The sequence below is a fragment of the Bombus vosnesenskii genome, unplaced genomic scaffold, assembly GCF_011952255.1.
Source record: "Bombus vosnesenskii isolate JDL3184/JDL3185 unplaced genomic scaffold, Bvos_JDL3184-5_v1.1 scf7180000013309, whole genome shotgun sequence".
In the NCBI taxonomy this organism is placed as follows: Eukaryota; Metazoa; Arthropoda; class Insecta; order Hymenoptera; family Apidae; genus Bombus; species Bombus vosnesenskii.
The window spans coordinates 2,964,996-2,977,794 of NW_022882958.1; the positions used below are offsets into that span (position 1 = coordinate 2,964,996).

At 31.9% G+C, this 12,799-nt stretch overlaps 2 protein-coding genes across 2 annotated transcripts; one reads left to right on the top strand and one right to left on the bottom strand.

Moving 5' to 3' along the window:
* Positions 1-1,477: 1,477 nt before the first annotated feature.
* LOC117234785 (coatomer subunit alpha-like) lies at positions 1,478-5,643 on the bottom strand. Its single transcript, XM_033496320.1, has 5 exons — positions 5,499-5,643; positions 4,106-5,330; positions 3,082-4,029; positions 1,849-3,003; positions 1,478-1,769 (listed from the first exon to the last, which is right to left on the bottom strand). Exons 1-5 carry the CDS (start codon positions 5,576-5,578, stop codon positions 1,533-1,535), a joined length of 3,645 nt encoding a protein of 1,214 aa, XP_033352211.1. The 5' UTR covers positions 5,579-5,643; the 3' UTR covers positions 1,478-1,532.
* Positions 5,644-6,006: 363 nt separating this feature from the next.
* On the top strand, positions 6,007-7,855 carry LOC117234786 (cysteine-rich with EGF-like domain protein 2). The gene is made up of 4 exons (XM_033496321.1): positions 6,007-6,432; positions 6,667-7,324; positions 7,388-7,483; positions 7,575-7,855. Exons 1-4 carry the CDS (start codon positions 6,268-6,270, stop codon positions 7,793-7,795), a joined length of 1,140 nt encoding a protein of 379 aa, XP_033352212.1. The 5' UTR covers positions 6,007-6,267; the 3' UTR covers positions 7,796-7,855.
* The last annotated feature ends 4,944 nt before the right edge of the window (positions 7,856-12,799 follow it).

A 12,799-nucleotide genomic window follows, 5' to 3' on the forward strand; every position in this document is an offset into this window, starting at 1 on the left:
AAAATATTTTCGGGAACCCGAAAACTTCAACTTCCCAAAATTCTTTGAAAATGAGGTAATTCCCACAAATTGGCAGAATTTTCCACCTCCTATGTTATCATGTTCTGCTGATATATAATCGTAAAGTGAACCAAAAGCATTTTCAAGATTCCGAAAATTTCAACTTCGCAAAATTCTTCGAAACTGACGTATTGGAAAAGAATCGCCGAAATTGTTCCACTCTGTATGTTATCGCGTTCCTGTAATACAGAATTGGAAAATTGGTCGAAAATTTCTTTACTCTTGAATTTCCTACGAAAATGGCGTTTTTTACAGAACTTTTAACAAGTTTCTTATATTTCTTATGGTATTTTAGTCTCTTAGTACTTTTCAAATTCCTCAAACTCTTTCGTAATATTTTTTAACTTATTCCTCGAACTTATGGAAATTGGAAGTTATTTGGGGAATGTGGATATTGGAAGGATTTTATATGATTAAACGCTTTGTTTATTTGCAAAATAATATTGTTTTCTTCAATTCATTTCATCAGTTTACAATAATTGTACAATTTTACAATGAGTTAATCTTCTGTGTAATCATTTGCGTAATTTTGTTACTTTACAATAATTTGATTCCTTCGTTTGACCGATAGAACTAAAACATCTCTTTTCATATTAAAATGACGACCCAAATCTTATAGCGTTGGTGATGTGGCGCAGTGTTTTGCCACTTGTTTTCGAATTGCCACTAAGCGCCTACTTTTAGCCAACTGCGTATGGACTGGTACGAACTGAGACATATTTTCCTTCTCATAGTGCACACGTTTTTCCCACCAATAGCACCGGAGAAAAAAGTGTACGTATAGTTTGAACCGTTTGAACATTAGAAGCGGCAATTAATGAAGTGCATTTATGGGTGAATTTCTCCTTTGATCATCGGCAATTTTCCTAATTTCATCTCTGACATTACCAACTAACATTTATTTGGGGATTTTACATACATTGCTCACTAAAATTCTTTCTTTCGTAGGGTTTAGCTATTGCTTATACATCTTAAGTATGATTACTGATATTATTGAAGTTACAAGTTACTCTACTAAATGATTTACATATTCTCTTCGTTATACAATTCTACTTGCCCAATATGGAAAGTGTGAATTATACTATAATTGATAAGAAAATCGCTTGTGTCCCTCTTTATAAAAATAACAAAAAGTCAATTGAGTAAAAATATTTTTAGTTCTTAATTTTATTATGGAATTTCTTTCTCTGAAATTCTTAATTTTTAAAATATAGTTTACATGTACTGTTTCAATATGAAATAATGTTAATAGTAAGAGTGGTAAACAATGATGATAATGAACTTCTTCTCTATAAAGTAGTGGAGGAAATATTTAAAAAATTTAAGTACATATATATCTCTTATAATGTTTACAATATCTTTTGTAATGACATATCTTTTATCTATAAAACAATAGAAAAATTACAAGACAACGATATTGTATTACAATATACTGTATTATTTGTAACAGTAACGATAAAAATATCAAAAATTTATCGGAATTGAACAGGACTTATCCTTAACCCGATACATTGTTTTCCGATTAGTGCAACTTCACAAACTTTGCATACTGTATCTTTAAATTGAGGTAAATAACTTGCACCGCATAATGGACACTTGACTTCTGGTTTTCCTCTGTAAATTGGAACAAACGTGCTTGCACATAATGAAAAAGGATTATGTTCGTCGTACGCTAATTGATGTTCATCCACCGGATTTTTATCGCAAGCCTAAAAAAGAAAGAAACGCGGTAATAATCTTTTCCTGTACTTTATGTGAGGTGGTTAATATACACGAAAGTATACATACCAGCAAAATCTTTCTAACTTGTTGCGCTAATTCAGGTTTAGGTCCCAATTCAAGTAATCTTCTTGCGAACGAAGCCGCAGTTTTGTAATTTTTTAATTTGAAGAACATATTTACAGCTATCCTTAGAGTGAGAATCTGGTGAACAGGTTGTAAATTACAATGTGTAAAGTAGGCTGCCATTTCACAGATTCGTTTTTGTTCAGCTAAAGTAGCTTTAGGTAGATTTTTCCTTTCAGTCTCCATTTTTAAACCTAGAACATACTCTCTACAAATTTGAATCAATTCCTGTGCTTCTATAATATCTTGCCTCGTGTCAACAACCAATAATGGCACACTGAGTAGAATCGCTTGCAATTTTTCTATCGCTTCTGGAAACTTGCCGCCAGTTGTCAAATGATAGCATACTTGAAGTCGTTGAACTAAATCGCTAAGATGCAATCCGATTGCAGGGAGACTGCTTTTTGGATTTGTATCTTTCAAATTTCTTTGAGGATATCCATATAAAGAAGGTATATTGGGTAACGATGCAAATGATGTTCTAGCGCGTACGAATGTATTCATGAAAAGACTTTGATATGCTTCAAATTCAACTACACCAACTTGATCATTTAGCAATCTAAATGCTGTTTCTAATGATCCAGCTAGTACATGATCTACAACGAATTGCGAATTGTTTATCCAATGTTGAGTTGGTGATATTCCCTTAGTTGGCGGTGAATAATAGCCGTCTTCCGTCGCAGCCACAGGAGTTTCGAGTTCCGGCGGCAAATCTACGTCCTCCACATCCCATCCTGCAGTTTCTTCGCCCTCAGGAACGTTTTCATTTTCGATAACTTCCTCCTCGTCTATTCCTAACTCTTCGTCATTGCCCCACCCTTCAGCAGGTACAGCGTTATCATCTTCCGGAGCCAACGCAGCAGCTACCTGACTCTTTCCACGCGACATGACCGCTCCCTCGAAGAAACCTTTTGATACTGTTAATAGTGGCCAGTTGTTTTCGGCCTGTTGAATCGGTACCGGAGGTCGAAGATATTCTGCTCCTTGTTCAAGAGCAGAAAGTTCTTCACTCATAGAACTATATTGAACGTCGTCTTCTGGAGATGATATACCATGAATTTTCTCAGTTACATAAGCTAACGAAGCTTGACCAGAATTCTGTAACATAAAACGGTAAAAAATAAATCGTGGGAGTAAGAAAAATTTGAATATGAACTGAGTTATATAAATACCCACACGCAATATTTTTGCACGTTCATAAACGTCGCCAAGTAACAAGCTACCCTGATATTGCCCAGAAACGTCTTTCCTAATTTCTGCAATTTTTATCATCTTACGTAATTTCTCTAAATTACCAGTTATAAGATACAGGAACGCTAATTTTTCAAAATTCTTAGTTCTCTGATAGCACATTTCGACAACTTGATGATTGCCTTGTAACAGGGCAGCCTGGGCCAAGCTTTCCCAATTGGATTTTTCATCAAGCGATCTCGCGGCTTCTAAAGCGACTTCGATATTTCCGCATTCGAGGGCAAGGCCAAATCTTGTTCTTTCATCTTTAACAAAGTGCAAAGCAACCTCGGGATATCCCTTCTGTTGCAAGTATGCAATTATAGATTGACCAACGAGATTTGCATTACGAACCATGTGCAAAACATCTTCGTATTTCCTATTGATCAAGGCCAATTTAAATTTATATTCAGTTGGATCTATTCGAAGAATCCTTGGTCTGCATTCTCTGTCCAAGCAATAAACTTGATTGCCTTTAACTCGCGTTACATATATCGGGAGGTCTAATGTGCGTATAATACCATGATCACCATTGTTGATTGCATATTTGATGTGATTGCTAGTGGTGTAAATGAACACTCCTGAGTCGTCCCAAGCTCCCGACTTTACCCTAGTGTTTTCGTGTACAGAGCACAAGGATTCCAGACGTCGATTACAAATGTTAACATTATGTTTTGAGAGTAAAGCGACGTGAGACATATCGCTAGACCACACGACATATTTACACTTCGAAATTTTTACTTCGGCTAATGTTCTTTTCTGTTGAACGTCAAAGAGCGTTACTTGATCAGCATCACGTAAAAGGAGCATTCCAGTACCAGCGTAAAATATTTCGTCACAGTTTGGGATCTGCACCTTTTTTGTAATTTCGTTCTTCAAATTTTTAATGACCAACTGCGATAAATAATCAAAAAATGTTTATAAAATTTCGTTATTTTAAAGAAGATAACGTTTCACCCTGAATACATACCGAATACGCCCTATCTAACACCGCAAAACGATTTCTGGCAACCCAGATGGCAGTGACACCCGAAGCCCGCTTCGCATCGGCATCAGTGTTTGGATCACCTTCGCGCGGTATCAAATATAGATCGTAAGTGCTATTTTCGACATTATTAGCTGATCTAGTACAGATTAAAACAGCGTTCTCAGCTTGATTATACGACATGCTATAAGGAGGTGTTTTTCCACCTCCTCGGATTTGCATAATAGATGTATCTTTTGAAGTAGTGAAGTCCAATTTTCTAAGAAATCGTTCTTTCACGTAATAAAGAACGTTTCCATATACAGCATATGCAGGACGTTCTCTTTCTAATTTGAAAATAATCATTCCAGAATCATGACCAGCAGCAAACAGATTCAATGTAGGATGTGCTGTGATGACCCAAAATCTCTCGTGTTCTCTTCTAAATGTGTGCAAACAAGTACGTTTAGACATATCCCAAACGCGGATACTTTTATCTTCAGAATTTGAGAGAATTAAGTCCTGTCTAGGATGGAACAAAACACAAGAGACATTATTATAATGTCCCCGACAAGTATCAACCTCCCAAGCTTTGGCATCATTCATTCTCCACATTTTAATCTGACGATCATCTGCTCCAGAAACAATCAGAGGCAATGTTGGATGGAAGCATGCCCAATTAACACCTCTATCATGTGCGTCCAGGATATGTCTTACAACAGCATCTGCTTGACCAAATAAATCTGTGGCTCCAGGATTTTTTAAATGATCTTCCAAGCCTCCTGGACCAGGAGCTACATTTTTCTTTCTTAATCCAGAAACATCCCATATTCTTACCGTTTGATCTAAAGAAGCAGATACAATGATATCCTCTGTAGGATGAAACTGTGCACACATGACATAGTGATTGTGCCCAGTCAAGACACAAATGCAAGCACGGCTCTGCCAATTCCAGATACGAACAGTTTGATCGTCTGATGCACTCAAAATCCATGGGTATTCTTGATGAAATACAATTGTTCTAATATAATCTAAATGCCCCAATAAAGTAAAGAGGCATTTCCTTTGCTTGTAATTCCATACTTTGATCTTATAGTCATCACCACCAGATACAAATAATGGTTGTTGATTGTGAAAACATATTCCACGAACTGGTCCATCGTGTTCATCAAATTTATCTAATAAAGTGCACATGCGATAATCCCATAACTGAATAATACCATTGTGTAAACTGTAACAGAATACATAATATTTCTGGAAATCTGAGTTTCTTAATAGTTCAAGAACAATGCAGAATTTTCCGAATTATATTAGAGTTAATAGTCCTAACGTAAACATCTGTATGTGGTTGTTTTAATAACTCAATAGCTAACCGACGCGGAGAATATTTATTGTTTACCTTGCAAGCACCCATGGACGTTTTGGATGAAAAGAGATCCCTTTTACACGAGCAGATTTTGTCTCAAATTTTGTTAACATCTTTCAGTAAGTATTTCACAAAATTATGTTTAAAGAACCATTCCTCGCTTCTAAACCTTGCAAATTTGTCACGAATCGCGACACGTCACGACGTCACCAGCGCTGCCATGAAATATATACATACATATAGATAGGTAATGGAACTTGTATTTTGTCATATAATATTTAATATTGTATTTTGTCACATCAAATTATCTATTTCAAATTGTGAACATTTTTTAAATATAATCATATTTTTTTGTTATCTAATGACTGGATTGCTTATAATTTCTAATTAATAGTTCTTAATATTACGAATATCATATAAGCGGTATGAAAATATTTTTCTACCAATTTATCAAAGTATAAAATAAAATTGAATTAAAATAAACTTATTTACTAAATGTGCATTAATTGAAACAATGCGAAGAATCAACGTGTCACTTTCATATTGATTGATCCGCGCATGTTCAGTTACGAAATATTTGTTGTATTATTATACGTGGGATTGTTTGTCTGAAAAGTTTGGAATAATATAGTTATTCATATATTGACTACAATCGAAATATTTAATAAAATAATGATCTTCTACAAAGTAGTATAGAATCAATTACATTTTGTGATTTGTATTTAAGAGTAATTATTATTAGCCTTTAAGTAAATGCTAATAGTGTTACTGAAGGTAGTGACCGGTACGTTTCTGTAGAATAATGCGACGAACCAATGTCATTCTTTTTCTTTTCTTAAGCTTGTTTATTTTACTTTCTATGTCTGCTTCTGTAAAGTGCAACAAAACACCTTCAAGTAAAGAATTTAAAGCTCAAAAATTTCCTCCATGTGCGGCTTGCAAGATTTTAATAAATAGTTTTAAGAAGGTGAGTTTGTCAAATATTATAAGTTAAAAGAACTCAATTTTTAAGAAATATGTGTATGAAAGTATATGTAAATGCATATCTTTTTGTATATAAATTTAACGTAATATTGAGTTTACTATATCATATTGTTTATGTATATATATAAGTAATTTTATTCGTATTTAATCATTATTTATCTATGTAAATATCTTTTATGTATGTATTTTACATTTATTGTACTGTTTTGTTGTACAGGGTATAGAAAGGACTAGTCGTGAAAAATTTGATGGTGGTGATAGCGCATGGGAGGAAGATAAGTTAGGTTCATATTCAAAAAGTGAAACTAGATTAATAGAAATACAAGAACATTTATGTGAAGAAGTAGAACGTGGTAAAATACAGTGTCAGACTTTAGCTGAAGAATTAGAAAATAAAATAGAAGATTGGTGGTTTAATTACCAACAAATACATCCAGATATTTATGATTATATCTGTATTCAACAAACAGAATCCTGTTGTCCAAAAGATCATTTTGGTCCACAATGCAAGCCATGTCCAGGTTTTCCAGATAAAATTTGTAATAATAATGGTAAATGCAAAGGAGCAGGTACCAGAAAAGGAAATGGTAAATGCTCCTGTGATAAAGGCTATGAGAAAGATGATTGTTCTGAATGTGCAATTGGATTTTATGAATCCTATAAAGATGAAAATAAATTACTTTGTTCACAATGTCACAATGCCTGTGATGGAGCTTGTAAAGGACCAGGACCAAAAAATTGTGAAAAATGTACGGAAGGATGGCATATATTAGATGGACAAGGTTGCTTTGATATTGATGAATGCTTAAAAAGTGATGAATATTGTTCAAAAAATCAATTTTGTATTAATAAGGAAGGAGGATATACGTGTTTAAGTAAGTTATAAAAAAAACATACAAAAATAATTTAATATTTATTGTTTTTAATTAATGTTTTAGATTGTGACGTGGCCTGTGATGGGTGCACAGGTGATGGACCAGATATGTGTATAAATTGTGCAGATGGATACCGTGAAAAAAATAATTTATGTATAAGTATGTTCTCAATAAATGATGATTGAATAAGATATATAAAAATATTGCTACTACTAATAATAATAATCATATATAAAATTATTTATTTTAGATTCTGACCTACTAGGTCGTAAGCAACAGGAGAATGTTGCAAGATATGCTACATATCTTGGTCTGTGCACAGCTACATGCATCATCTTCCAACGAAATATTTATATAGCAAGTGTAATTGGATTATTAGTTGGGATATACATATCGGTTTCAGAATACATGATAGCTCATAGTAACGTTCAAGATACAACAGCAAATGTTGACATTCTAGGACCAGCATAAATGTATAGTTTATTATATGTCATATTTTAATAAATTGTAATGTATAAAAAAGTGAGAAAATGAATATTGTTATAGTAATCACTTGTATATTAACAATTATAATTTCTGTTGTTTGATCTAATATATTAATTATTATTTATCATTTTAAAATTCAAATTTTAGAGATATTTCAGTCTATACATATACATATATACAGGGTGGTTAGTAACTGGTGATACAAGCGGAAAGGGGGTGATTCTGCGCAAAAAAAGAAGTCGAAAATATGGAATAAAAATTTTTCGTTTAAGGCTTTGTTTTCGAGAAAATCGACTTTGAATTTTCGCTCGGTACGCGTGCGGTACGTTATAACGGATCTCACTGTAGATCGTTGTCTCGATGGAAAAATTTTTTGAAAAAGAAAAAAAATAAAAAAAAAATATTTTTCTATATTTTCGACTTCTTTTTTCGCGTAGAATCACCCCCTTTCCGCTTGTACCACCAGTTACCAACCAAGTATATTTATCAATTACATTGTACTTTTAGAGTATTTAACAAAGTACGTACGTTATTTTTCTTTATGTGGAAGGTGAAATTATAATATACAAATGTTTTCACAGAGAAAGCTCGGCATATCTGGATATCCTTCTGAAAACATATATATGCCTAAAATGTTCTTATGTAGGAATGAGCTTACTAATAGATTCCTGATGCAAGAAATATCTTAAACCTTCATTACTATATATATTTTTTCAAGGATATATAAAAACTGAAATTTTGAGCTCCAATTATTCAAATAGACCAAGCCTCAAATAGACATACAATAACAATAAATACCAAGGATTATTTCAATATCGAATCCTTAATTATCAAGATGCGGCTAGGCCGATTTTATGGTGAGATAATCATAAACATTATATAAATATGTCTATTACAAACGAAATATGGGAAGAGGTAGAAAATAGTGGTATGTTCATACGCCGCTCAATGTTACCGCCTGAAATGCCGCTTGCTACTCGTCACTTTCTATATAATCACGGTCTTACATAATTCATTTATCTTAAAAGTATTTCGGAAAATGATTTCCATGCACATTGGGAGGCATATACATGTATACATATACATATACATACATACACCAGCACTGCATTCTAAAGTTTCTCTTAAGTAGGTTAACAGAATAACTAATAAATGGTTTCGGCATTATTATTTTACTCGCAATAATAAGGATTCTATAAGCTATATATAAGTTGAATAAAGTAAAGTAATGAATGCAATACTTTTATATATCGTATCCATTTGAATATTTTATGTCTAGAAATTTTTTCAGTGTAAATGTATGAAAAAATATAAAAACGCTATTTTACAAAATTTAGTTTTCGGTTCTTTGATTATTAGTACTCGGCATTCATACGTATATGACCATGGGCCATTTTCGGGTTAGTTCTTTATTTTTTTACATATCTACAGCAAACTATGTACTACTAGTATCAAATTATAAATAATTTATATTCAAAAATATTTAACTTTTGTTCTGCGGTCAAAAGTACATTGTTTATCCAAAGTATAAGGTCAATAAAAAACATATAAAATTACATAGCAAATAACGGTAAAAAATGATAAAAATATACTTATAAGAGTATAATATATAAGAATAAGATTTATATTTATTTTTCGTTCCTTTTATTTTTTCTTGTTAGAAGAAATTTAAGAACAATTCACTTTCGATAACCTTTATTACAAAACCTAAAATCAGAATTAATCGTCTTTTATTAAACGACTGACGCTCTAACCGATAGATGGCTGCAGCATTATAACTTTTCTCGTAAGAGCTACAATCTTCAAAATAATATATAACTACTACGGCACATATGTAAAATGCAATACTCTGTATTTAATATCCATATTAAATTTTTGGTTGCTGGAAAATATTAGAATATTTCTAGACATGTGTAATTGCAAAACTCACATTGAACAATGTTATTTCATATTCGCATACGTATTTATAATTTTATTTGTGCTTATACCCCCATGTCTTTATGAATGTAATATCAGATCTTAGAATGCATTCTCGGAAGATTGGAGTATTATTAAATGTATTATTACAATAGTTATGTATGTAACGTTTACGATAATTGTAGATGAAACAATCGTCAACCCAATTTTGTCAACGAAGATGCCAATTACTTAAATTCAAATGACTACCTCTACTTCTAATTAACCTGCTGATCAAAATTTAAACCAGTCCCAGCTCCAGTACTATTATTCCAGATATCTCGTAATACGTTTATTTATTTATTACCTTGCATGCTGAACAGTAGATTGCAAATAACGCGGAGTATAAAAGAAAAAAAGGGGGAAGATTCGCGGTATGTTTTGGCGTTCGAGAGCGAATTAATTCTTTTAAGAGAGAAGGGAAGCTTTTTCTTGAAGCTTAGATGGAAATATGACCAGGGAATATCTACGCGAAGAAATCAATACGCGTAATGGTTAAAAAATCTTTCATTCTGGAATATTCTATTTGGAAAATTTTCCTGGGACCATCTGTGAATCATAAACCATTGTATATAGTGGTATTTTAATAAATTGTTGTCAAGTCTGAAAACATCGTCTCGTAACTTCGTAATTATTACGAGTGAATAGGTAAAAATTTTGCGAAGTATGAGTTTCAAAGACGTATTTTTGTTTCAAAATATTGTTTGTTAGAAATATCTTTTACCGTGAAGCGTATAGGAATAAAATATTTTTGGTCCTTTGCATTAACATTAATTACAAATGTTATTAGTCTTCCCAATTTTATAAGAAGGGTTGTATGAACATGTGTATAACATGGAGATGGAAAGAAGCCCCCTGGAAGGAATACGAGCCCAATTAGTTGTTTTTGACAGACTCAACACAATCCTAAAGCTAAGCACGCGTATTGGTCGAAAGTGTCACATATATGTGTAAACAAAAATGTTGCATGGCGTTATAGAATAGAGAATAGTAAGTACCTCCCTTGCTATTTCGTCGTTTCATGAAACTCCTTCCATTTCCGTGTTATATTGTAGATAGTTGACATTATATTCGATAGATGGCTACGTAACTTTTTTCTCACTCGCATAAGTAGTAAACCCATGGACTTTAAATATCGTTCCTTAAATTACGTATGATTGCAATACTCTGTAAATATATCCATATTTATATCATTTTTTGCAACATTTGTCGTGGACAAACATCCATCGAATTATAACAAAGAATTTCTTCTCGTACAGGGGTGAACGGTAGATATAAGAAAAATATGTCTATATAAATGTCATTGTCCTATTACTATGTCGATAGTGCATAGATATATTGGTAGTAAAACATATAGATCTTAATTATTATTAATACTGTTTAAAGAGAGAGAAGGTGGGTAATAAATTCCATTTAAATTTTCACCTTCTAATTTCGAGTTATTCAATATTTCTTTTTACTATTTTAATGTATATCTGGTAAACTATTAAAAAATAAAGAAAATAAAATAAATAATAAAACAAATAATAATAAAATAAAATAAAAAATAAAGGAAATAAAATTTGAATATGTTCAGATAAGAACTGATAAGGCAAGCATGATATATTTACAAATTTATTTTTTCGGAAATAAAGTATCTTACGGACAAATTTTATTCTATTTTATTATTTTTATATTTATCATGCGTCAAACTAATGTGTATTTGAAAAATGTACAAATAGTTTACAAAATTTGAAATACGATGAAAGATTGTAAGGATTTAAGCTTTGTTGAAGCCTAAATTCAATTTTCCTCGATATATAATTAACATAGTAACCAATAGGTGGCTTCGGTATTATCATTTTACTCGCAATGGTAGTTACTCTGTAATCTGTATATAAGTTGAGAAAATAAGGTTGCCGGTGCAATACTTTTATAAATCATATCCATATTAATTTTTTTACGTGGAATGTCATTAACAGTCCTGTATAATACTAACAAAAAGCAAACAATATTCGCTTTCGTCTTATTGAAACGCTTTCTTCTAGTTATTCGATTCATTTTTGAAAGACTGAATACTAGCTGATTGCACTTCTTATTTTATTACGTGCTTACAATTACAATTCGAGGTGGTAAAGTGAATTAATCTTCAGTATTTAAAACATTAAATTTAATAAACAAGAACAATTCAAAATCTTAATTGTAAAAGTGGCGAATGTTATTGTAACTTGGTCTTCCGAAACGTTGTATATTTAATTCATAAGAAATCAAATTACATAACAAATAACATAAAAAATTACAAAAATGCTTATTAGATGGGTACATGAAAAATGTTAATAGAGAATGTATCATAATGTAAAATGAGGTTATTTTGACTTAAAAGCGTTTTCTATGTAAATAGAACTTCTCTCTTACTCATAGTAGTAGAAGACTCATGCAATTTAAATATCATTCTTTAAAGAAATTACGATTGCAACATTCTGTATGTATATTCAACAATCCTAACACTAATTGAAATCAAGTAACTTGCCTGTTGCTCCCCTCTCCCATTCCACGCCCACATCCAAGTCAAGGATTATATAAATTCAATTAAAAATCTAACATAATAGATTTTTCCTTATGCAATCCGCTGCTTGACAGAATTACTAGCGAATATTTTTGAATAAAAATATTGCTGACAAAAATATACACTTTGCATATTTTTTAACACGTTGAATGCCACATATAATGTTGAAATATTACTTACAAGATATAAGTTAGTAATCAGGTAAGAGCGTATATTATACCTTTATACGCTACAAAAATGTTTGCACTTCATGTCTTCTGTTTTTTAGTTAGCCCTTAAAGTTAATATGATTTCAAATGAAGATTATGCGTCAAGTAATTCCACTAACGACACATTTTTACCAAGTCCCTCCAAACGATGTCGAATGCTGTCAGATAGGGAGGAAAGTTCTTCGAGCAGTTTATCTAATATGATAATAGCAATATGCGCATACAATAGGTCTATATTTCATGTATAAATAAAATTATTTCTATACGTTTTATACTGCA